The sequence below is a fragment of the Marmota monax genome, unplaced genomic scaffold, assembly GCF_021218885.2.
Source record: "Marmota monax isolate L192 unplaced genomic scaffold, Marmota_monax_Labrador192_F-V1.1 WCK01_AAM20220418_F8-fsc00019, whole genome shotgun sequence".
In the NCBI taxonomy this organism is placed as follows: Eukaryota; Metazoa; Chordata; class Mammalia; order Rodentia; family Sciuridae; genus Marmota; species Marmota monax.
The window spans coordinates 9,820,436-9,845,596 of record NW_026695242.1 but is presented as its reverse complement, the minus strand read 5'-3'; the positions used below and the strand labels follow the sequence as shown (position 1 = coordinate 9,845,596).

Below are 25,161 nucleotides of genomic sequence, written 5' to 3'. Positions count from 1 at the left end.
GATTCATTGATTGTGCTGAGGATTGAACCCCGCACCTCGCCATGCTAGGAAAGCGCTCTGCCGCCCAGCCACAATCCCAGCCCGGCTTTGAACTCTTTTTTTTTTTTCAGGGGGGGGGGTTAAAATTTTTATTTCAAAAGCTTGGATAGCTTCAATATCCAGGTCGTGGCAAAATCAGGACACGTGTAAAATACCTTACAATACATTAGATTCCCAAAAGGTACCAAAAAGTACAGTAAAATTAACACTTCCATTACAGGAAATGTATGACACAAATAATATAAAATTAAAAGGTGGGAAAAAAGGTGACACTGGTTTCCTAAGATACATTTTACTCTTTACAACCAGGGTCCACAGGTCCAGGCTGCAGAGCGGCAGCAGGAAGCAGACCCTCCAACCTGGTTCTAGGTAACCTGGTAATAAAATCAACCCCTAATGCCGCTCTGGCCTGAGACACCACACGCTGCCTAAAACTAGAGCTCTGGAAATAGTAAACAGGAGAGTGATTTCCGGGGGGGAAATTTTAAATAAGATGCACCGGCTTTGAACTCTTGATCTTCCTGCCTCAGCCTCCAGAGTTGCTGGGATTACAGGCATGTGTCACCACACCCAGCACATATAAAGCTTTCTGGAACTATCTGCAGTCACTAAATCAACCAGTGGGTCTTAGGATTTCCTGGGTCAGATCTATGAACCCAAAATAAAACAAAATTTGAGGATGATAAAGGACTATCCACTTTTTCCTTTATTCCTTGTAATAATATTTAAAAATAAACCTCCTACTGTTTTGGTTCGTTGGTTGTTTGCTGTGCTGTGAGTTAACCCCATTCTGCAAGCCTTGCCTGCTTGGCATGTGCTCTACCACTGAGCTACATTCCCAGTCCCTTTTATTTATTATTTATTTTACTTTTTGGTACTGGAGAGGAAACCCAGGGACACTTTACCACAAAGCCACTTCCTAGACCTTTGTATTGTTACCTTGAAATAGAATATCACTAAGTAGTTTAGGGTCTTGCTAAATTCCTGTGGCTGCCCTTGAATTTGCCATCCCACCGCCTCAGCCTCTTGAGTTTGCTGGGATTACAGGTGTGAACTATGGCGCCTGACCCCATTTTGTATTTTTATTTAGAAACATGGTCTCACTGAGTTGCTTAGTGCCCCAACTCTTGCTGAAGTTGGCTTTGAATTCACGATCCTCCTGTCTTAGTCTTCCGAGGCTCTCGCACCCCACTTATTTATTTATTTACATGTGGTGCTGAGAACCGAACCCAGTGCCAGACCAGTCTCTACTATAACCCCAGCCCCTGTTGTCATGCTTTTGATTCTGTGATCTTTAGAAACACTGTGGATATATTAGTATGATGAACTTCCTCTTTGGCCATAGGTCTTTTTTTGGCACTGGAGATTGAACCCAGGGGCACTTTACCACTGGGTTACATTACTGAGGCTGGCTTCAAATGTTCAGTTGTTCAATCCTCCTGCTTTAGCCTCCTGATTCATTAGGATTACAGGTACACAAAATTTCATGCCCTTCCGTGTTTTGGTTTAGGTTTTGTTGTGACATGGTCTCACCTTTGTTTCCCAGGCTGGTCTCCAACTCCTAAGGCTCATGGGATCCTTCCACTTAAGCCTCCAGAGTAACTTGGAACCTTGGGTGCTTGCTTCAGTTCTCAGCTTAATTGCTTGGTCTTATTTATTTATTTATTTATTTATTTTTTGAGAGAGAGAGAGAGAGAGAGAGAGAGAGAGAGAGGGGGAATTTTAATATTTACTGTTCAGTTTTTTTTCCAGCAGACACAACATTTTTGTTTGTATGTGGTGCTGAGGGTCGAAACCGGGCCGCACGCATGCCAGGCGAGCGTGCTACTGCTTGAGCCACATCCCCAGCCCCGCTTGGTCTTATTTTGAATCAGGGCAAACAATCTGAGATACAAAGAAAATTGATGATGGCTCTTGATTAACCCTTTTCCCTTTCTCCTTTTTACTTGCTTACTTTCAAATAATATTTGCTTGCTTTGTATGTTTCATTGTTCTAATCTCATTTTCTTCTTATTTTCAATTTCCTTGCACAGGCATTCATCATGAGACTTTTGGTACCCTTGGAGGAGGGGATTTTAGAACCAGCATTCTTTGGATTAAGTTGGGTGAAAGAGAAAAGAGGGACATCATTTCTGAGTGGGGGCAGGGCCCACCACAATCCCTTCTTTACACATAGTAGGTACTCAATAGATCTTTGTTGGACCTGTGAGTCTTATTTGTATCCTGATTTGCTAATACTAACTCTTTGAGATTTTGTGCTATTTGTTTGCATGTGAATAGCTCAAAACTTGTGGGTTGTAATTAGAACATAGTGTTAATAGTGAATCTCCAATGAGTCTGTTTCTTAGTTTATGTTAGTCTCTTTTCCTCTCTCTTTACCAGATTTGCTTTCGAACATGTGCACATGATACCTCTGCCTGCGTTGGGATGTGCTCAGGAAAGAGTAAGAGGTGTGTGTGTGTGAGAGAGTGTGTGTGAAAGAGAATGAGAGAAGTAGAGAGGGAGAATGTGGTGTCTGGTATCTAACCCAGGGCTTCACTTATGCTATCAAAGTACTACATTTATAGCCTCCAAGCTATATTTACCCTGTCTGAGAGATAATTTTATTTTTCACAGTACTGGGTATTGAACCAGGAGTGTTCTACCACTGAGCTACGTCCCTAGCCTTTTTTATTTAATAAAAAAAATTTATTTGTTCTTTTTAGTTTTATATAACAGGAGAATATATTTTGACATATCATACAAACATGGAGTATAACTTCCTATTCTTGTGGTTGTACATGATGTGGAATTACACTGGTTGGATATTCATATGTGAACATAGGAAAATTATGTCTGATTCATTCTACTGTCTTTCCCATTCCCATCCCCACTCCCTTCTTCCCATTCCCCAATGTCCAACCTTCATTCCCCTGAACCCCTCATTGTGAGTCAGCATCCTCATATCAGAGAGAACATTTGGCTTTGATTTTGGGTAAATCTGTTTATTTCACTTAGGATGGTAGTCTCAAGTTCTATCCATTTACCCGCAAGTGCCGTAATTTCATGCTTCTTTATAGTTGAGTAATATTCCATTGTGTATATGTTTCACGAACTTTTTATTTTGAGACAGGGTCTTGGTAAGTTGCCGAGGCTGGCCTTGAGCCTGTAATTTTTATGCCTCAGCCTCATTGGGATTACAGGTGTGCACTACTATACCCAGCCTAAGAGGTTTTTTTTTTTTTGGGTGGGGAATACCAGGGAATGAACTCAGGGGCACTTGACTACTGAGCCACATCTCTAGCCCTATTTTATATTTTATTGAGAGACCGGGTCTCATTGAGTTCCTTAGTGCCTCATCATTGCTGAGGCTGGCTTTGAACATCCTCCTGCTTCAGCCTCCTGAGAAGCTGGCAAGAGGTTTTTGGTTTATTTTTTGGTACCAGGGATTGAACCCAAGGGCAATTCCTCCTTGCTAAATTGCTGAGCTAGCTTTGAATTTGCAATCCTCCTGCCTCAGCTTCCCAAACCAATGGGATTGTTAAGTGCCCAGTTTAGGGATAAATTTAAAGTATCCAAATGGGATTTAAAGGTATAAATGACATGTAACTACTAGTGTGATTATCTTACTTAAAGAACTTCATCAACTTTTATCAGTTGTCATAGTAAATAAAGGAGCATTGTGTATTCAAGGTTTAAAGAAGCCCTTGACGGGCTGGGGATATAGCTCAGTTGGTAGAGTGCTTGTCTCACAAGCACAAGGCCCTGGGTTCAATCCCCAGCACACACACACACACACACACACACACAAAAAAAAAAGATTCCTTTGGCCTATAGTAGATTGCTTGACTAGCATGTGCAAAGCCCTGGGCTCCCTCCTCTGAGTTTGATGCCTAGTACCCACCACACAACCACACACACCAAAGAATTCCTTAGTATAAATTTTTGTGTATGTCTATTATACTTCTCTTTGGAAGTAAACATTTTCTCAGTTTCAAATAATAGTAAATATTCTATTTCAAATGAGAACGACTTACAATATTTTTGTTATTGTTATTATTTCAGACCAAAACCTGGTGCAACTGAACTTGACAATACATCCAGATTCTCTGCAGAAGTGAGACTTTCCAAAGGACCAATGACTCTGTTTCCTGTGTCCTTTCATTTTTTCCTACTCCATAACTATGTCTCGATCCCGCCATGCAAAACCTTCCAAATTGGTCAGAAAGGAAGATTTAACCAAAAAGAAAAACATCCAGCTGAAGAAGACATCCAAGCCAGCCAACAAAAATGTGACATCTGTCAAGACTGTGAGCCTTGGGAAAGTAAAGCAATTCCTTCAAGAAGGAGATGTTAAGAAAAAAACAGATCCTAAACCACCTACGCCAGTCAGAAGCCTTCTGACAAGAGCTGGAGCAGCCCGAATGAATTTGGACAGGACAGAGGTTCTTTTTCAGAACCCAGAGTCCTTAACTTGCAATGGCTTTACAATGGCTCTCCGAAGCACCTCTCTTAGCAGGCGGCTTTCTCAACCCCCAGTGGTTACATCTAAACCCAAGAAAGTTCCACCTTCCAAGAGTTTAGAAAAGCAACATGAGTCTGACTATAAGGTAGTCAATGATACGGGAGGAAAGTGCTCAGAAAATGATTTGGTCCCCATCCAAGATCAAGATCCCCTCATCCTCCCTGATATAGAGAATCTAATCAGTGTACAACATACATCTTTAATTGAAGGTGAGAGTCAAGAGACAACTCAGTCTTGGTCTCAAGGGATAGAGGATACCAAATTCCATGTACCTGTTCATAGTAGCCCTGCAGCAGGGATCCTTTCTGGGCCATTGGAAGGGACACATTGTGGTGAAGGACTATTCTCTGAACAGATATCAAATGGTATCAGTGATTCTCCTGGAATGTTTGCTCAGGACACTGTAGGTGCTCCGTTAATCCAAAGATCAGCCCCCGAAGTTACCTCTGAAAGTACCATTCAGTTAGAAGATTTGGGTTCCCAAGTACAATCTCTGAAGCTAACTGATTCTTATCTGGAACCCATGAAGAGTGAACCTACTTGTTTCCCATCTCCCAGTTTTAATAAGATTATACCTGAATTAGATGTTAGAAATTGCTTGTCTCTTGGTGGGTCTGTATATCCCAACACTCTAATAAAACTCCTCTTGGCAGGCTCAGAACCAGAAACCCTTGGTGCTAAACCAGATCATCCAGGGGCCTTCAAATCTACCCTAGATCAAGAGGAAGTTCCTGATACCACCTCTGCCCTAAGACAGGCCTTCAGTGCTATCCCTCATCAATGGGAATTTCCTGGTGCTAACCCAGTTCATGGTGAGGCTCTCCGTGAGACCCCAGACCCACCAGAGATTCCTGGTGCTATTTCGGTCCAAGGAGAAGTCTTTGGTACTATCCCAAACCAACAAGGAATGCATGGTGTGGTTGGGGATGCTGCCCCAGACCTGCCTACTTTTCTTCCTATTCTTCCAACTGCTACTTGTAATGCTCCCCTCAACCTCAAATGGCCTGAGCCCCAGAGCGCTGTCCCATATGGGCTTGAGGTCCAGAGTACTATGCCAGTTTTGCCTCTGGGCTCAGGACACACTCCTCAATTATCATCAAACTCCGAGTTAGGTTCCATACCTCCATGGACAACTGCAAGCAATGTAGAAAATGAGAAGCACGTTCCAAGAAGCCTTCTGCCAGCTCACACTCAGGGGTTCACTTCCACCCCTGTTTCACTGGGTGTGACCCCAGTCTCCCAAGCCAATCCCAGCATATCCGAAGGAGGAAATTCCCAGGTTAGCATGACCAGCTTGGCTGATGTTAACACCACAGGGACATCTGTGCCAGTGTCAGTTGCCAATACCACCTCTTCTCCCTCTACCACCTTGCTACCAACTTTGGAAAGAAAGAAACGAAAGCGATGTGGGGTCTGTGAGCCCTGCCAGCAGAAGGACAACTGTGGCGAATGTACTTACTGCAAGAATAGAAAGAATAGCCATCAGATCTGCAAGAAGAGGAAATGTGAGGAGCTGAAAAAGAAGCCATCTGTGGCTTTGGAGGTAAGCAAAGGGTCAAAGGCCTGGGAGACAACTGCAATGTGGGTATAATGATCTGTGCAGAGATGATTTGCTTCAGTCCTATATCATCGTACTTTGGTGAAATGTTGGCTTTATCTGTAAGAATTTGTGGGTCTACTTGAAGATTCTCTTGTGCTCTGATGCCTTTGCCTGCCTTTTTTTTTTTTTTTAAACTGTTATTTTTTGGTACTGGGGATTGAACCCAGAGGCACTTTACCACTGAGCCACATCCCCAGCCCTATTTTATATTTTATTTAGAGACAGGGTCTCACTGAGTTGCTTAGCGTCAATGCTTTGCTGTTGCTGAGGCTGGCTTTGAACTCTACATCCTCCTGCCTCAGCCTCCCAAGCCACTGGGATTAGAGGTGTGCACCATCATGCCTAGCTGTATTTTTAATTTTGAGATAGGGGTCTCACTTTATTGCTTAGGGCCTTGATTAGTTGCTGAGACTGGCCTTGAATTTGGAAACCTCCTGCCTCTGGAGCCACTGGAATTATAGGTGTATGCCACTGCACCTGGCCTTAGGTCGCTTTTAGAAGTTGTCCCAGAAAACTAGAACATAGAGTTTTCCATTATAGGATTTGATAGAGACATAGGGAAATTGCATGAAGTTTGGATTGGCTAAAATTTCTACTCTGCCTCATTTTGGCTAATGGACGTCTTTTTTTGGAAGTTACAGGACTAAAATATATGAGTGGAACAAATTCATTAACTCCCTAACTCCCTCGAAGCCCAGAAAAATCCAAGAAATTAAAAAAAAATTAAATATATTTTTTTTAGTTTAGATGAACACAATACCCAGCCCCAAATACCTTTCTTTTATTTTTTATTTTATTTTTTTAAGAGAGAGAGAGAATTTCAATATTTATTTTAGTTTTCGGCAGACACAACATCTTTGTTTGTATGTGGTGCTGAGGATCGAACCCAGGCCGCACGCATGCCAGGCGAGCGCGCTACAGCTTGAGCCAAATCCCCAGCCCCTACCTTTCTTTTATTAATTTTTTTTTTTTTTTTTAATGTGGTGCCGGGGATCGAACCCAGTGCCTCATGACAACCCTGCCCAAATAAGTTAAATTTTTTGCTTTTGAAAGAGTTAAAACTGGGGCTGGGGCTGGGGCTCAGAGGTAGAGAGCTTACCTAGCAAATGTGAGGTGCTGGGTTCAATCCTCAGCACCACATAAAATTAATAAATAAATAAAATAAAGGTATTTTTGTCCAACTACAACTAAAAAAATGTTAAAAAAGAAAGAAAGAAAGAAAGGAAGAGTTAATACTTTTGCATACTTATGCTACAAACTGCCTTGGAGGCATTCCAATAAAACAGCTTTCATCTCAATCTTTAGGGGGTGACTTCTACATGTTCTGCTTATTTCAAGGTGGTTTTAGTGATTAAGTGAAAATAGTTTGTAAACTTCAGTATGACACAAACATTAAGTCTTAGTACGAAAGTTTATGAACCTATAATAGTAAAAGTATCATTTAATTTAGAATTTACTTAAAAGATTTTTATACAGCTTGGCTAAAACTCAAAACTACTGCTTATCACATTTTTGGAGGCAATTGAACTGAGGGGTGCTTTTATTGTTTTTTACTTTGAGAGAAGGGTCTCCTTAAGTTTACTGAGGCTGATGTCCAATTTTCCATTCTCCTGCTTCAGTGGGATTACAGGCATGCACTTCTATGCCTGTCTTGCCTCTCACATTTTTTTTGTTTGGCGGGGGCACCAGGGATTCAACCCAGGGACTCTCCAACTACTGAGCCACATCCCCAACCCTTTTTATTTTTTAAAACACACCTGTGGCAGGGGCAAGGTTGTGGCTCAGTGGTATGGCACTTGCCTCAAACGTGTGAGGTACTGGATTTGATCCTGAGCACCACATAAAAATAAATAAAGAAAATAGAGGTGTTGTGTTTGTCTACAACTAAAAAAAAACCAAACACAAAACACATCTTTTAGGCTGGGATTGTGGCTCAGTGGTAGAGTGCTTGCTTAGCATACATGAGACATGGGTTCTATTCTCAGCACCACATATAAATAATTGAATAAAATAAAGGTTCATCAACAACTAAAAAAAATTATATACTGTGCATGGTGGCACATGCACATGTAATCGCAGTGGCTTTGGAGGCTGAGATGGGAGGATTGTGAGTTCAAAGCCAGCCTCAGTGGGCCGGGGTTGTGGCCCAGTGATAGAGTCCTCACCTAGAATGCTTGAGGCACTGAGTTCGATCCTCAGCACCACATAAATGTAAAATAGATAATTGTGCCCACTTAAAAAACTAAAATAAGTAAATAAATAAATATTTGGGGGAAAAAAAGAAAAGAAAAGCCAGCCTCAGTAAAGTCAAGGCACTAAGCAACTCAGTGAGACCCTGTCTCTAAATCAAAATAGAAAATAGGGCTGGAATGTGGCTCAGTGGTGGAGTGCCCCCGAAAATCTACATACTTTTTATATAATATATACATTTTATATATAAAAATTTTAAAAATAAATTAAAAGACAGCTGCAAGTGACTAAAGAGGCTGGTGCAGGAGGATCACAAGATTGAGGTCAACCTCAGCAGCTTACCAAGACCCTGTCACCAAAAAAAAAAAAAAAAAGAAAAAGAAAAAGAAAAAAAGTAAAGAAAAATAAAGAAAAGAAAGATCTGCCATCATATATAACAAATCAGAATAAATAAATAATTTAGTAAAAAACAAGAAAGAGATGAGGTTGTAGCTCTCATGGTAAAATGGCTCTTTGTTCAAAAGATAAAATAAAATAAAACAATTGTGAAGTATGGGACTTTATGATTTATTTATTTTTGGGGGGGGGACATGCTGAGTGAGCTACATCCTTGAGTCCTTTTAATTTTTTATTTTGAGACAGGGTCTCGCTAAATTGTTCAGGGCCTTGCTTAATTGATGAGACTGGCCTCAATTTGTGATCCTTCTATTTCAGTCTCCCTAATCACTTGGATTATTGGTGTTAGCACCACCCAGTGGGCTTTATGATTTTTAAATCACATGAGGTTATGTTCATTTTGTCTACTATAAATGCAGGTATTATAGGGGGAGTTGATTTAAAAGCATTTTTGAACTTTAATTCAATCATTTTTCTATTTCTTTCTTGATTTGACCTTTTTTTTTTTTTTTTTTTTGGTATTGGGGACTGAACCCAGAGGCACTCAACCACTGAGCCATATCCCCAGCCGGATTTTTTATTTTATTTAGAGACAGGGTCTCACTGAGTTGCTTAGCATCTCTCTGTTGCTGAGGCTGGCTTTAATCCTTTTGTTTCAGCCTCCTGAGCTGCTGGGATTACAGGCGTTTGCCACCATGCCTGGCTATTGACTTAAAATTCTATTTACTTGTTTGTTTATTGAGTTGTTGGTACTAGAGATCGAACCAGGAGCAATTTAACATACAGCTATATCCTCCTCATCCCTTTTTATTTTTTATTTTAAGATAGGGTCCCACTAAATTACTGAGACTGGCCTCAAATTTGCAATCCTCCTTCTCCAGAATAGCTGAGATTACAGGTGTGCACCACTGTGTTGGCTTGATTTAAAATTTTAGTCCAAAATGCTGATTTCTTATTTTACTAAGCCTTTGCAAACAAGAGCCCAGATGTTTAACCAATCCTAGATCAATGAGCATTTAAAGTGTTTCTAAAATATTTTGTTATTACAAACCTTATTGTAATGAGTAATCTTTCTTTATACAAGTCATTTCACACATGTGGGAATAAAACAAATATGACTGGTTACCAAATGGTTTACAAACATCTAAGACACTCAGTAGCAATATTAATATCTCTTCTAGAGAGACCTCCCTTGTAAACTACTGATGAGTAGCATTGCTAATTGACACAGTACCAAAAACAACATCTCTAATACATATAAGCACTTTAGTTCTCTTCTTTCCCAAACCTGCTTCTCCTCTTATGTTGGCTTCAATGGCTTACCATAAACATGGTCACCCAGAATAGAAAAGTCAGTGAGCTCTGATGCCTTCCTCTCTCACCCTTCTACATTCTCTAATTTTATAAGATGTGAGCCCACCATCCTTTGTATTTTCTTGGCCACTAGTTGAGTTTTTTTGTTTTGTTTTTAATCTGTTGTTAATACAATTACAGAATTCAGTTTATTGTCAACAGTGCTTATTGCCTTCTGGGCTATGCACGGAAGATAGTCAGGAGTGTACCAGCTAGCAGGGAAGTTAAGAAATCAAGCAAGGCTGTCTTACTATCTCCATCCTAAATACATTTAGTGTTCTGCATATGGGATGTATTTCTGTCAAAATAAAACAAAGGGCTGGGGTTATGGCTCAGTGGTAGAGCGCTCTATTGGTATGCATGAGGCACTTGGTTGGATCCTCTGCACCACATATAAATAAAAAATAAAGACACTGTGTTTACCAAAAACTAATAAATAAATAAATAAATCAAACAAAAGAAAATAGAGACAAAGTTTCAAAGCATTCAAATTATACATAAAGTCTCAATATATTAGCATGGAATATTACAGGTGTGGGGGATTACACACCTGTAATCCCATCTACTTCGGAAACTGAGGCAAGAGGATCCAAAGTTTGAGGCCAGCCACCGCAACTTAGTAAGAGGCTGTCTAAGAATAAAATTTAAAAAGGACTATGGTTGTGGCTCATTGGTAAAGTACACCTGAGTTCCATCCTCAGTACGAACACAAAAAATGAAACAAAACCAGGCTCTATTCCCATGTCATAGTCATCTTGCTTTTTCTATCTGACAACCCCACTCTCCCCAGTCACTCTCACCCCTTACTCTGTCAAAACTGTATGTGTGTACCAGCTGACTTTTTTTCTCCTAAGTGCCTGTCTCCTGTAGCACAGTAAAAAAAGGCTCAATAAATACTTGTTGGGAATATCAAAAGAGAATATATTTGTAACTCAATCAGTTTTATAAATTTATATCTTGAGTGGCTTGTTGTTGTGCTGGCGGTTCTGGTGATTGCAGCCAGAGGTGCTTTACCCCTGAGCTAATCCTTTTTATTAGTTTTCAGTGGACACAACATCTTTATTTTATTTTTATGTGGTGCTGAGGATCGAACCCAGCACCCCACGCATGCCAGGCGAGCTCCCTACCCCTTGAGCCACATCCCCAGCCCAACTTTTCTCTTTTTGAGACATGGTAACTTATTACCCAGGCTGGCCTCAAACTATTGATCCTCTTGCCTTGTCTTCCAGATTGCTGGGATTTCGGATGTGCATCACTGTACCCAGATGGCTTTCAATTTTTTATTTTTGTGACGCTAGGGGTCGAATTCAAGGCCTCCTGTGTTAGAGGCAAGCACTCCACCATGAAGCTTTATCCCCAGCCCCTGGCATACTTTTTTGTTTTCTTTTTGGTACTAGGAATTGAATTCTAGGGGGATTTATCACTAAGGTACATTCCCAGGCCTCTTTTTGTTTGTTATATATATTTTATTTATTTTTTAAATTTATTTATTTTTTAAACTATGTTTTATTTATTTATTTTTTTTATTTTTATTTTTTGGCGGACACAACATCTTTGCTTGTATGTGGTGCTGAGGATTGAACCCGGGCCGCACGCATGCCAGGCGAGCTCGCTACCGCTTGAGCCACATCCCCAGTCCCGTATATATTTTAAATTTATTATTATTTTTTAAATTTGTTCAATACATAACAGTAGAATGCATTTTGACATATTGTACATAAATGAAGTACAACAACTTCTTCCTCTGGCTGTACATGGTGTAGAGTCACACTGGTAGTGTAATCATACATGTATATAGGGTAATAATGTCCATCTCATTTCCGCATACTTCCCACTCACACCCTCCCACCCCTTCCCTCCCCTCCCCTCACTCCCCCTGCACAATCCAAAGTTCCTTTATTCTTGCTTACCTCCTGCCTTTTTTCTTTATTTAGATTAATGAGATGGGGTCTTGCTAAGTTGCTTTGGGCCTCACTAAGTTTCTGAGGCTGGCCTTAGATTTGTAATCCTCCTGAGTCACTGGGATTACAGACATGTGCCACCACACCTGTCACTTTCCATATTTTTTATTGGTAAATTATAATTATACATAATGGTGGTATTTGTTACATATTTTACATGCACACGGTATAAAAATGTAATTTGGTCGATAACATTCTCCAATATTTCTCCTTTTCTTCTCCTATGGTCCTTCTCCCCCTCTGGTCCCTTTTCCTCTACTATACTGATCTCCCTTCAATTTTCATGAGATCTCTCTGACTTTTCTTTTTTCAGTTCCACATATGAGAAAAAAAAATACAGCCCTTCAGTTTGGCTTATTTCATTTAACATAATGGTCTCTGGTTTCATTTTTTTTTCTGCAAATGACATAATTTAATTTTTCTTTATGGCCGAATTAAACATTATGTATATATACCACATTTCTTTAATCCATTCATCCTATGATGGGCATCTTGGGTGATTACATAGTTTGGTATTGTGAATTGTGCTGCTGCTGTAAACATGGGTATGCGTGTATTTCTGTAGTATGCTGACATTAAATCTTTAGGACAAAAACTAAGGAGTGGTATAGCTGAATCTTGGTGGTTCTATTCCTTGTCTTTGGAGAATCCTCCATACTGATTTCCATAATAGTTGTACTAATTTAAAATCCTTCAACAGTGTAAAAGGATTCCTTTTTCTTTTTTTTTTTTTAAGAGAGAGAGAGAAAATTTTAATTATTTTTAGTTATCGGCGGACACAACATCTTTGTCTTGTTTTGTTTGTATGTGGTGCTGAGGATCGAACCCATACCATGCGAGCGCGCTACCACTTGAGCCACATCCCCAGCCCCAAGGATTCCTTTTTCTCCACAACCTCTTCAAATCAATTATTTTTGTTCCTTAATTTGGGGACAAAATGTGAGTCATGAAGAGACACATGATATCAATTTATTCCTTTATTATTTAGGATCATCATTTTTTTTTAAGTTGTTGATGGATATTTATTTATTTATTTACTTAAATGCAGTGCTGAGGATTGAACCCAGTGCCTCAGACATAGTAGACAAATGCTCTACCGCTGAGCCACAACCCCAGCCCCTTAGGATCATCATTTTGATTCCTTAGTTAAGGTAGTATCTTTTAGCTTTCAACATTGTAATTTACTTTTTGTACTTTGTAAATGTAATTTTTTAAAATTTTGTACTGGACATTGAACCCTAGAGCACTTTACCACTGAGCTACAACATTGTATTATTATTTAAATATTTTTCAGTTGTAGATGGATACAATATCTATTTATTTTGTGCTGAGGATCGAACCCAGGGCCTCACAGTGTAAGGCAAGCATTCTTCCACTGAGCTGCAGCCTCCAGCCCCTCTTTTATTTATTAATTTATCATTATTTATTTATTTATTCATTCATTCATTTATAATTTTTTTAGTTGTAGCTGGACACAATACCATTTATTAATTTATTTATTTATAATTTTAATATTTATTTTTTAGTTTTCGGCGGACACAACATCTTTGTTTGTATGTGGTGCTGAGGATAGAACCCGGGCCGCAGGCATGCCAGGCAAGCGTGCTATCGCTTGAGCCACATCCCCAACCCCTATTTTATTTATTTTTATGTAGTGCTGAGGATAGAACCCAGCAGCTTGCTCGTGGCAGGTAAATGCTGTACTGCTGAGCCACAACCCAGCCCCACTTTTTTATTTTTTATTTTGAGACAGGGTCTTGCTAAGTTGCTGAGGCTGAAACTTGGAATTCTCCTATCTCAGCCTCCCAAGATGCTGAGATTACAGAGGTGTGTCACCACACTCAGGGTAAATGCCTTTTTATTTATTTATTTTTTAAACCCAGGGTCTGCAGCATTTTGAGTAAGTGCTTTACCAGTGGGCTATACCTCTATACTTTACTAATTTCCAAATTCCTTATGGGTGAGATAGAGACTTTGTAAATCTTTTTTTTTTTGGTATCAGGGATTAAACCTAAGGGAGTGTGACCACTGAGCTTCATTCATCCCCAGCCTTTTTTATATTTTATTTAGAGGAAAGGTCTCTGAGTTGCTGAGGCTGGCTGGCTTTGCACTTGAGATCCTCCTGCCTCAACCTCCCAAACCACTGGGATTACAGGTGTGTGCTACCCAGCCCGGCCTGCCTTTGGTTTTTTGGGATTGGCTTATTTCGCTTAGCATGGTATCCTCCAGCTCCATTCATTTACTAGCAAATGCCATAATTTCATTCTTTTTTAAGGCTGTGTAGAATTACATGAGAGAGAGAGAGAGAGAGAGAGAGAGAGAGAGAGAGAGAGAGAGAGAATACATACATATATCTCACATTTTCTTTATCCATTCAAGGACACCTAGGTTGGTTTCACAGTTTAGCTATTGTTAGTTAGTTGATCTGCTATAAAACACTGATGTGGCTGTGTCACTGTAGTATGCTGATTTTAAGTCATTTGAGTATAAACCAAGGAATGGAATAGCTGGATCAAATGGTGATTCCATTCCAAGTTTTCTGAGGAATTTTCATACTGTTTCCATAATGGGAGAAATCTTTTCCCCCTCTCTAACATTCTCTACCCTATTTGATTTTTAATCGATGATTCTTTATTTCCATCATTTCTTCCCACTCTAATAATTAGCTTATACCTCTAAGGGAGAGCTTTTCCATTTTATTTGCTTATTTATTTATCTTTCAGGATAAACTCATGGATTTTTATTATATTCAATGGATTATAATCCTTTATTAACTTTTGTTGTTGTTGTTCCTGGGAATTGAACCCAGGGCACTATACATTCCCAGACCTTTTTTTGAGACAAGGGCTCACTACTTTGCTTAGGGCCTGGCTAAATTGCTGAGGCTGGTCAGAATTTGGGCTCCTCCTGCCTTAGCCTTTCTTTCCGTTTGCTGGGATTATAGGTGTACACCACTGTGTTCTGCCTTAGAGATTAAATATAATTATTAGAGTTGGAAGAAATGATGGAAATAATTATCAGATGAAAAATCAGTGGACAAAAATCATTAATGGTTGCTTAAACTAGGGAGTGGAAGTTTGTGGACTAACAATATATTTATGAAGTCTCAATAACACACGCCTCCAGCATCCTGATTATTTAATCTGATGCTCAGAAATTGCACATTTGACCAGAGAGCACCTTCAACATTCTTTGAGTAATTCTTTCCTTTCTCAGACAAGAGTTCTTTCTGTTGAATGTGTTTGTTTACTTTCTGTACTGTCCCAAACCTGGGAATTGAACCCAGGATTGAACCCAGGGCACTGTGCTACTGAGCTGTATCTCCCGCCCTTTTTAAATTTATTTTGAGACAAGGTCTCACTAAATTTCTCAGATTGGCTTCGAATTTAGGGTTTTCTTGTCCAGTCTCCTAAATCACTGCTGAATTTACAGGCATGCATTATTACTACACCCATTTTTTTTTTTAATGGTTTATTTTGCTTAGTGTTCTTTATAAGACTCATCAGTAATATTGCTTACACTTATTCTTTGTCATTGCAGTAGAGTGTGCCATCATATGTATCACAAATAATTTATGACTTCTGTTAATGAGCAGTAGTGCTTGTATGAACACTGTACATGTCCTTTGGTGAATATATGTATATATTGAGTTTAATTCTGAGAATGGCATTGCTGGATCATAAAATATGCATATATTTAGTTTTCCTAAATTTTTCCAAGTAAGTGAAGTCAGGTGTGTGGCCCACACCTGTAATCCCAGTGACTGTGGATGTAGAGATAAGCGATTCATAAATTCAAGGCCATCTAGACAATTTAGCAAGACCCTGTACCAAAGAATAAAAAGGGCTGGGTGTGTCACTCAGTGGTATAGTTCCCCAGGTTGAATTCACAAAAATTAAAATTTAAAAAATGAAAACATCAAGTAACTATGATTTTTCCAATTAGAACTTCCTTTAGGGGCTGGAAATATGGAGCAGTGGTAGAATATGTGCTTAGCGTATGTAAGGACCTGGGTTCAATCCCTACAAACAATAAAAAACAAAAGCTGAGCACAAAAATAATAAATAAACAAACAAAAACAAAAGTAAAAACCTGCTGGATTTTGTTTATGACATGTTCAATGTATGGATTTGCTTGGAGAGATCAGTTTTGTTTGGATACAAAGCTTCTAGTTCATGACCATTGTACCTCTTTATGTTACTTTCTTGTGTGTGTGTGTGTGTGGTGTTGGATATTAAAGGCAGGGCTTTGTGTATACTAGGCAAAGGATCTACCTCATATCTATACCCTTACTGTCCTTTTTATGTAAGGCTTATGGAATTCTTTTTGGGGGGAATGTTTTCAATTATATTTTGTAATTTTCAATATATACTTTTTCATTATTCACTTCCACAATCCTCTTCCCCATGTTAGGAACAGAACTCAGGGCCTCACATGTGCCAAAGTGCTCTACCAGCAAGCCACATCCCAGCCCTTATTTAAACTTGTTTATTCCTGAGTATTTCATATTTTTTGGTGTTACTCATGGTTGAAGACCATTTAATTTGGTTCTTTGAAATATATATTTTTTGAATTTTTTTAGTTGTAGCTGGACACAATGCCCTTATTTTATTTATTGTTAAGTGGTGCTGAGGATCAAACCCAGCGCCTCGAACATGCTAGGCGAGCGTTCCACCTCTGAGCCACAACCCCAGCCCTGGTTTCTTGAAATATTGGCAAGCAAATATATTTGCTTGTTTCTTTTGTACTGAGGATGTAACCGATGTATATATTTACTACTAAGCAATATCCCCAGCCCTATTTATTTATTTATTTATTTATTTATACGTTTATATTTATTTTGACAAAGTGTCTGGCTAAATTGCTGGGGGGGTCTCACTTAATTTTTGAGGCTGGGTTTGAACTTGGGATCCTCCTGCCTCAGCTTCCCCAGTTGCTAGGATTACAAGTCTGTACCAACACGCTTGGCTACAATTTCTTTTAATTGTACAATAAGGTTTCAGACTTTCCAGAGATACTTTTAGGTCAAGAAAAAAAATTATTCATTTTTTTTTTTTTTTGTCATGCTTAACTCAGCTTACCTTTCCCTTTGTATCTCAAAAATATAGGTAATTCAAATGAATACTTTCTCCCGGTAAAAAATCCTATAAGTCTATCTCCCCCTTGTTTTTCCCTTTTGGTGCTTAAGATTGAACCAAGGTGCTCTTTACCACTGAGCTACATCTCCAGCACTTTTTTTTTTTTTTTTTAATATTTTGAGACAGAAATCTCCCTACGTTGCTAGAGATGGCCTTCAACTTGCAATCCTCCTGCTTCAGAGTCCTATTAAGATTACTGGCCAAAACCACTGAGCTCAGTTGACTTTTATCACTTCTTTATTTATCTAGCAATTTGCTTTTGGCTAGGGCATCCCTCATGTATAGTTGTAACTTAACATTTTGAGACATGCAATACTGTAATTATTAAACAGCTATAGAAGTATTTTTAAAAGATAAGGATTTTATTTTTTCCCTATACTGGGGATTAAAGTTGGCTTCACACACATGCTAGGCAAACACTCTACCTCTGGACTACATATGCAGCCTAGTACAGAATTTATGGACATAGAGCAGGGATTTTGGCTGACTACGTTTTTGCAAGTAATTTTTATTGTGTATAAAAGCTAACAAAACCAAAACGCATTGTTTGTACAGTGTGTTTCTACATAGGCTATAGAGGGTGTGGTCTTTAGTTATGTCTCTAGCTAGTTCATTTTAGTATGGTATCATGTATTTAATTAACATTAATTGAGTGACTAGACAGAGCAGATTGTGTGGGTTCCCTCTTCAAAATGTCAAGTCATATTATGTTTGGTTAGACTAAATAGGAGTATATTATATAACACTCTAAATTGTGCTGTGTTCAAAACCATGCTATCATTTTTTGTTTGTTTGTTTTAAGTATTGGGGATTAAAATCAGGGGCATGCTGGGCATGGCAGCATACACCTGCAATCCCAGTGATTTGGAAGGCTGAAACAAGGGGATTGCAAGTTCAAAGCCAGCCTCAGTGATTTTTAGCTAGGCCCTCAGCAATTTAGTGAGTCACTCTCTTAAAATAAAAGGGACTCGGAATGTGGCTCAGTGATTAAGCGTCCCTGGGTTCAATTCCCAGTACCAAAAAGAAAAATGAAAGAAATGAGGGGCATGCTACCACTGAGCTATCCCTTTTTATTTTTATTTTGACAGAGTCTAAGACCCTGGCCTTGAACTTGAGCCACTTCTGGGGGGGGGGGCATGCTATCTTCTTAAGATAGGCAAATTCTACTGGAAAAAAGAGTGTTACCTACACAGATTGTATTTGAGAAGCTAATAATTAAGAAATGCTAAATGACACAAATTAATCCACTACCTGTATACTATTATAGGGGTCTTTCCAGGTGATAACAGTCTAGTTCCAGAGATGTCATTCAGAATTGCTTGACACTCCTTTTATTTATCTTACCATTTCTGGTGGGAGTTTGAGCTGGGTCTAGTCTCACTTGGCCATTGGTTTTCTCAGTTTTAAAACAGCTGGATCTTATTTCGGGATGTGTTGCATATGGCATATGGAACAAATTTTTTGCTACCAACTCCTTCAATTGAGGGCAGATGTTATATGTCTTTGAATATGCCTTTAAGGAATCTCTTTGTATCACACTGAGACTTCAGTAGCATACTGCCTCCAAAGAAATAGATGGAAATAGAAGCAAAATCTTTGGTGTCTAGTGTACTTATGTTCATAAACCCTGAATACCTCAACAAAATTATGCTGATATTGATTGATTGTTATTTGTGGTTGTTAACTTCTGGAATTATGATTCCACTATGATTCAAGTCTTACCTTGCCATTTTGTTTTTATCATCTTATGTATAAGAAAACTGTGTGAAACTAGCAAACATTGTAATCTATCATCAATATCATCCACACTAAGCTATTATATAATAGGAAGCACCAATAGGGTACACGTTTATTTTTTTACAGAAAACAACTCCCAATCTCTTTTACTGATCAACATCTTTGTTCTATTTCAGAATAGTTGTTGCAGAGTTGATGGTACCAGCCAGGTGTCATGCTGCCTGGCTATAATCTCAGGATCCCTGAGGCTACAGCAGGAGGAAGATTGTAAATTTTAAGTCCATCCTGAGCAACTTAATGAGACTTTCAGGAACTTTGTGGGACCCTGTCTCAAAAATTAAAAAAAGGACTGGGGATGTACCTCATTGGTAAAGTGGCCCTGGGTTCAGTCCCCAGTACCAAAAAAATAAAAATGTGGGGTTATCAGGTGGGCACCATGGCCCACACCTGTAATCCCAGTGGCTCCAGAGGCTGAAACAGGAGGATCTGGAGTTCAAAGCCAGCTTCAGCAAAAGCAAGGCCCTAAACAACTTAGGGAGAGCCTCAGGGAGACCCTGTCTCAAAATTAAAGTAAAAAGGGCCGGGGATGTACTTCAGTGATAAAGTACCTCTGGGTTCAATCCCCAGTACCAAAAAAAATCACACACACACACACACACCCAAAAAAAAAAAAAGAAAAAGATAAGAAAGAAAGAAAAAGAAAAAGAGAGGATACCTGCCAAACTGTTAGAAGTATTTATTTCTGAGGATGAGCAGATTTTTTTGGGGGGAGGGGGCAGTAAGAAGGAGAGGTTTTTTCAGAAAATATGTAGATTTAAAGTTTTCTACAAAGTTTTTTACACAAGAAACTTGTGTTCCTTTAGGAAATGATATAATGATATAATGATACTAACTTAAATAATGTAATTGACATTGTAAAAAATTAGAAGTAGGGAAAAGGAGTAAAAGCAAATCATATCAAGTAACTGTTTTTAATACCAATATTAGTTCTGCATATAAAAAATGGCATAGTTCTCCAGGTGTGGGCACACACCTGTAATCCCAGGAGCTCACCTGTAATCCTAGCGGCTCTGGAGGCTGAGACAGGATGATGGCAAATTGAAAGCCAGCCTCAGTAAAAACAAGGTGCTAAGCTACTCAGTGAGACCCTATCTCTAAATAAAATACAAAATAGGGCTAGGGATGTGGCTTACTGGTCGAGTGTCCCTGAGTTCAATCCCTGGTACAAAAGAAAAAAAAAAAAGTTTGTGCAAATGAAGTAGGAGTTTTCTTCTGTTTCCATCATTTAATGTATCATCATTATGTTGTCGCATAGTAAGAAATTTGTATTTTCTTTTATTTAAAGTAAGGGTATTGCTGCAATGTTCCATTGTTCAGATTTTCCTAAAAGTCTTGGACTCAAGCAACATAAAGGGTGTTTAAATGCCTGCAAAATATTTCTTTAAGTAAATGAACATCATTCTTTTTTGTGGCTGAATGATTTCTTTCAGTTTCTTACCATTTTCCAGTTTTCTATAGCATAGTGAACTTTTTTCCACATTGTTTGTTTTCTTGCAGTGCAATCAATGGGTTATTTCAAGGCCTAAATATTAACCACCAACATATTTAATATCTTGCTGATGACTTAATGGCTAATGATTTCTAATTCTTTACCACTTTTGGAAATGTGAAGTTTAACTAAAGGTATTCTTTGGATAGCCACGTCAATATCTTTCTTCCCAAATAAGAAACTGTAGTCTTAGCCTGAGGCACCTGTTTTTTACCTAGCAACTCAGGAGACTGAGGCAAGAAGACTGGAAGTTCAGGCAAGTCTTTGTAATTTACTGAGACACTCAGTAATTTAGGGAGGCCATGTCTCAAAAACTAAAAAGGACTGGAGGTGTAGATCTTGGTAAGGAACTCTTGATTTCAATCCTCATTACTAAAAACAAACAACAACAACAAAAGGAAGGTAAAAGCAACTCTGTAGTCTTTGTTAGATTCTTTTTGTTAAACATCTTATGAAAGCCAGGTACCCGCCTGTAATCCCAGTGGCTTGGGAGGCTGAGGCAGAAGGATCACAAATTCAAAGCCAGCTTAAGCAACTTGGCTTAGTGGTGGAACATCCTTAAGTTCAATCCATGGTACCAAACAAACACACATCTTACCAAAGCCCTTACAAAGGTGATTAAGCCAGCATTTCAGTAAATCTAAGTAATGACTGGATACTAGCCAGATCAGATTAGGTATTTGATATATTTTTAGCTACCATGGAAAATCAGAATTTGAAAATGACTAGTACTATATTAGTGCTTTAGTACTGCTAAACTTGCCACGTTTTTGTTCGGTGTACAAGAATTCCTAGGACTAACTTGATCCTAGTGTAAATGACACCAGCACCAGTCTTTCACACGGTGTTTTGGAAATGATAAAAACATGACTTCACAGAGCTCCAGCAGGGGCACATGCCTGTAGTCCCAACTACTTAGGAGGCTGACACAGGATCCAGATGATGAGGGCAGTGAAACTCCTGACTCTCCCATTCCCTCAACAAACAAAAAGAGGAACAAAAGCAACCACATTAAAGGTGCTGGATCTGGATGGACTTCAGTGTCCATACCACTGCCTCAGAACTATGAAAAGGGGCTGGGCTGTAGCTCAGTGGTAGAGCACTTGCCTATCACATGTGAGGCACTGGGTTCAATCCTCACCAACATATAAAAACAAAGGTATTAGGGGAAAAAAAAACTGTGGAAAAAAATTCCTTTTTTGAACTGGGGATTGAACCCAGGAATGCTTTACTGCTGGGCCAAGTTCCCAAGCCCCCCTCCCTTTTTTTTTTTTTTCCACTTTTGGTACCAGGCATTGAGCCCAGGGAGACTTGAATGAAAAATATTTATTTTTCAATTGTAGTTGAACACAATACCTTTATTTTATTTATTTATTTTTATGTGGTGCTGAGGATCGAACACAGGGCCTCACACGTACGTGCCAGGTGAGCACTCTGCCACTGAGCCACAACCCTAGCCTCGTTATTTATTTATTTTTAAAAATATTTTTTAAGTTGTGGATGGACCTTTATTTTATTCATTTATTTATATGTGGTGCTGAGAATCAAACCCAGTGCCTCACACATGCAAAGCAAGTGCTTTACCACAGAGCCACAGCCCCAGCCCTGGTTTTTTATTTTTTATTTTGAGACAGGTTTTCCCTAAGTTGCTTAGGGTCTCACTAAATTGCTGAGACTGTCCTTGAACTTGTGATCATCTTGTCTCATTCTCCAGAGTCTCAGGGATTACAGGTGTGCACCTTGGTGTCCAAATGCAATAAATTGTAGTATGCATTTTCCTGGAGAGATGTTGGTCCATAGTTCTTATTAGGTTTCAGAAAAATATAAATCATATTCCGCACTCCCCAAAGTGAAAGAACCATGGGGCTTTCTTCAGCCTTTAATGGAGTGCAGTTGACAACTGCTTTGGCTGGGGATGTAGCTCAGTGGTAGAGCACTTGCCTTACATGTGGGAGGCTCTGGTGTTGCATCCCTAGCAGCAAAAACAAAACAAAACAAAAAAAGAGCACTGACAACTATTTTGTGTTTAAGGGAAAAACAGTGACAGTTCAGCCTTTCCCCTGTGGTATCATTGTGAGATGTACCTACTTGTACCATTGAGGACGTCCTATTGTGAAGCAGGGGTGAGCTAAGGAAGGAGCAGAGATGATGTGTAAAAGAGTCTGCTGCTGAATCTGCTATATGGTAGTTGCTTAAAATGCTGGTATATCCTTGAAGAGATTTGTGTATTCATCTCATTACTTTCTCCTGTTTTTCCCTCTTGCCACCTTATTCATGCTATTTAGAGGAAAATAACTGAAGTCCTCAGAAGTATCCAGGATACACCATTTCTTAGTATCTACTGAGCATTTTTCCTGCAGATGTTGGAGGCTTAGGATACATTATGAATGAATTCGTTTTCTGTTCCCATGTGATTCAGAATTATAGCTGTGGTTTCTAGTGAGATGACCATGTCCCAGTTGTTTTCTTGTTCTTATGTAATGAGAGGGTTTTGGTGTTTCTGGTGTGTTCTACACATTTACACTATAGAGCTTATTTGTATATCATATTTCATACACAGTACCATTTTGTGGTGAGTTTTCTGTTACAGAGCAAATGTTGGGTCAAGGCAGGAGGAAATAGGAGTACAATATAGTAGAAGGCCACAGTTTATCCAAGCTGTGGGATTTCTGGTAGAATGGATATAGGTTAGATTTAGAGACAGGTTTGTTTGTGCATGTGTAATTTGTCTAAGAGTTAATACAGCTCAGAGGCTGAGGCCAGAGTATAACAAGTTTGAGGCCAGCCTCAACAATTTAGTGAGATCCTGTCTGGGAAAAAAAAAAGAAAGAAAAGAAAAGGAGTCAAGGATGTTACTTAGTGGTAGAACATCCTTGATTTCAATCCCTAGTACTACTGCCAATTAAAAATAAAAGCTAATACCAGAATTATAGGGAGATTTTGTCTACAGGGAGACAGAAACTAAATTGCTCTCATTATTTACCTAACCCTATTTTTGAGAAACCCTTCCTGTTCACACTGAGACCATAAAGCAAAAATCAGTATAACAGGGAAAACAGAATAAAACTGTGTTCCACCTTTCTTTTTCTTCCTTTGTAAAGAACCAACAACCACAGGTCTCTGTCTTCATAGTGGATAAGTTTTAACAAAATTCAGCTTTCTTCCACTTGAAACACAGGAAGCTGATAAAGGAGGACAGAAACTAATATTTAATGAGGGTCTAGACTAGGATTCTTATATTTTTGTTTTTTGTGTTGTAGATTGAACCCAGGGCCTTTTGAAGATTCTCAGTTCGAAGACTAGGAATAAACTCTTTTAAAAAAATGTGTTTAATTTTGCACAAATAGCAAGTATTAGAGTTGCCCTTTCTACCACAAAAGAATTAAATAATCATTATTATTACTACTACTACCACACAAAAAATAAATAACCAATATTATTGCTACTACTACTACTATTATTATTATTTGTGGTAATTGGTATTGAACTCAGCAGCACTCTACCACTGAGGTATGGCCCCCAGCCTTTAAAAAAATTCATTTATTTATTTATGGAGGGTACCAGGGATTGAACTCAGAGGCACTCAACCACTGAGCCGCATCCCCAGCCCTTTTATTTTTATTTTCAAACAGGATCTCAGTAATTGCATAAGCTCGCCTCAAATTTGCAATTCTCCCGCCTCAACCACTTGAGTAGCTCAGATTGTAATCCTGTATGTGTGCTCTGCTGTGTTCAGCTCAAAATTCAGTAATCTGTATTTCCATGGTGTGCACAGTCATTGCCATTATTCAATTCTAGAACATTTTCATTACTCCCTATAGAAACCTAGTACTATTATGTAGCATTTACCAGTTCTCCTGCGCCCCATTCCCTGATAACTATTAATCTGCTTTTTGTCTCTATTGATCTACCTTTTTTCTCTCTTTTTTTTGTTTATATATGACAGCAGAATGCATTACAATTCTTATTACATACATAGAGCACAATTTTTCATATCTTTGGTTGTATACATTCACTTAGCTTTTTTAGCACTAGGGATTGAACCCAGGGCCTCACACATGCTAGGCTCATGCTCTACCACATCTTCAATCCTACTTAGCATGTTTCAAAGATCATTCACCTGCCATGTTTCAGCACTCTGCTGTATTTGATGGCTCAGAATATTTCATGTATCACTCATTAAAATTTTGTATTTCCATTCATCAGTTTCCACTTTTAAAAATGAATTAAACAATTATTTTTCGCCACTGAGAATTTAATTCAGGGGTGCTTACCACTGAATTACATCACCAGCCACTTTTATTTCTTATTTGGAAGCACTGTCTCTAGCTAAGTTTTCCGGGGTTGGCCTCAAACTTTTGACCTTCTTACCTCTGCCTGCCACCAAGCTGTCTTAACTCTGGTTTTGATTTGCATTTCTCTAATAGTTAATGCAGTTGAGTTACCTTTTTTTATGCTAATAAGCCATTTCTATATGGAGACATATCTTGCTCTTCACCTATTCCTTAAATTAGTTAATTGTGGTTGGGGATGTAGTTCAGTGGTAGCATGCTTGCCTAGCATTCAAGCCCTGGGTTCAATCTCTTAACCACCCCTCCAAAAAAAATATTTTTGTCCTTGACTGTCAAGAATTCTTTATGTATTGTGGATTTTATACCCCCTTTAAAATATATAATTTCCAAGTATTTTCTGTC

General features: G+C 38.8%; 1 protein-coding gene and 1 long non-coding RNA gene across 9 annotated transcripts in view; one reads left to right on the top strand and one right to left on the bottom strand.

Annotated features, from left to right (window-relative positions):
* The window catches only part of LOC124076022 (cell division cycle and apoptosis regulator protein 1), a 194,266-nt gene that overhangs the window by 8,821 nt on the left and 160,284 nt on the right, over positions 1–25,161 (top strand). For all 8 annotated transcript variants that reach the window (XM_058577940.1, XM_058577943.1, XM_058577941.1 and 5 more), the window contains exon 2: positions 4,084–6,086. In XM_058577940.1, the coding sequence (XP_058433923.1) occupies positions 4,203–6,086 (1,884 nt within the window). In that variant the 5' untranslated portion in view covers positions 4,084–4,202. The remainder of the gene's footprint in view (positions 1–4,083; positions 6,087–25,161) is intronic.
* Positions 95–25,161, bottom strand: part of LOC124076021 (uncharacterized) — a 133,821-nt gene continuing 108,754 nt past the window's right edge. Inside the window, exon 4 of the long non-coding RNA XR_009226405.1 lies at positions 95–1,688. This is a non-coding gene — a long non-coding RNA (uncharacterized LOC124076021). The remainder of the gene's footprint in view (positions 1,689–25,161) is intronic.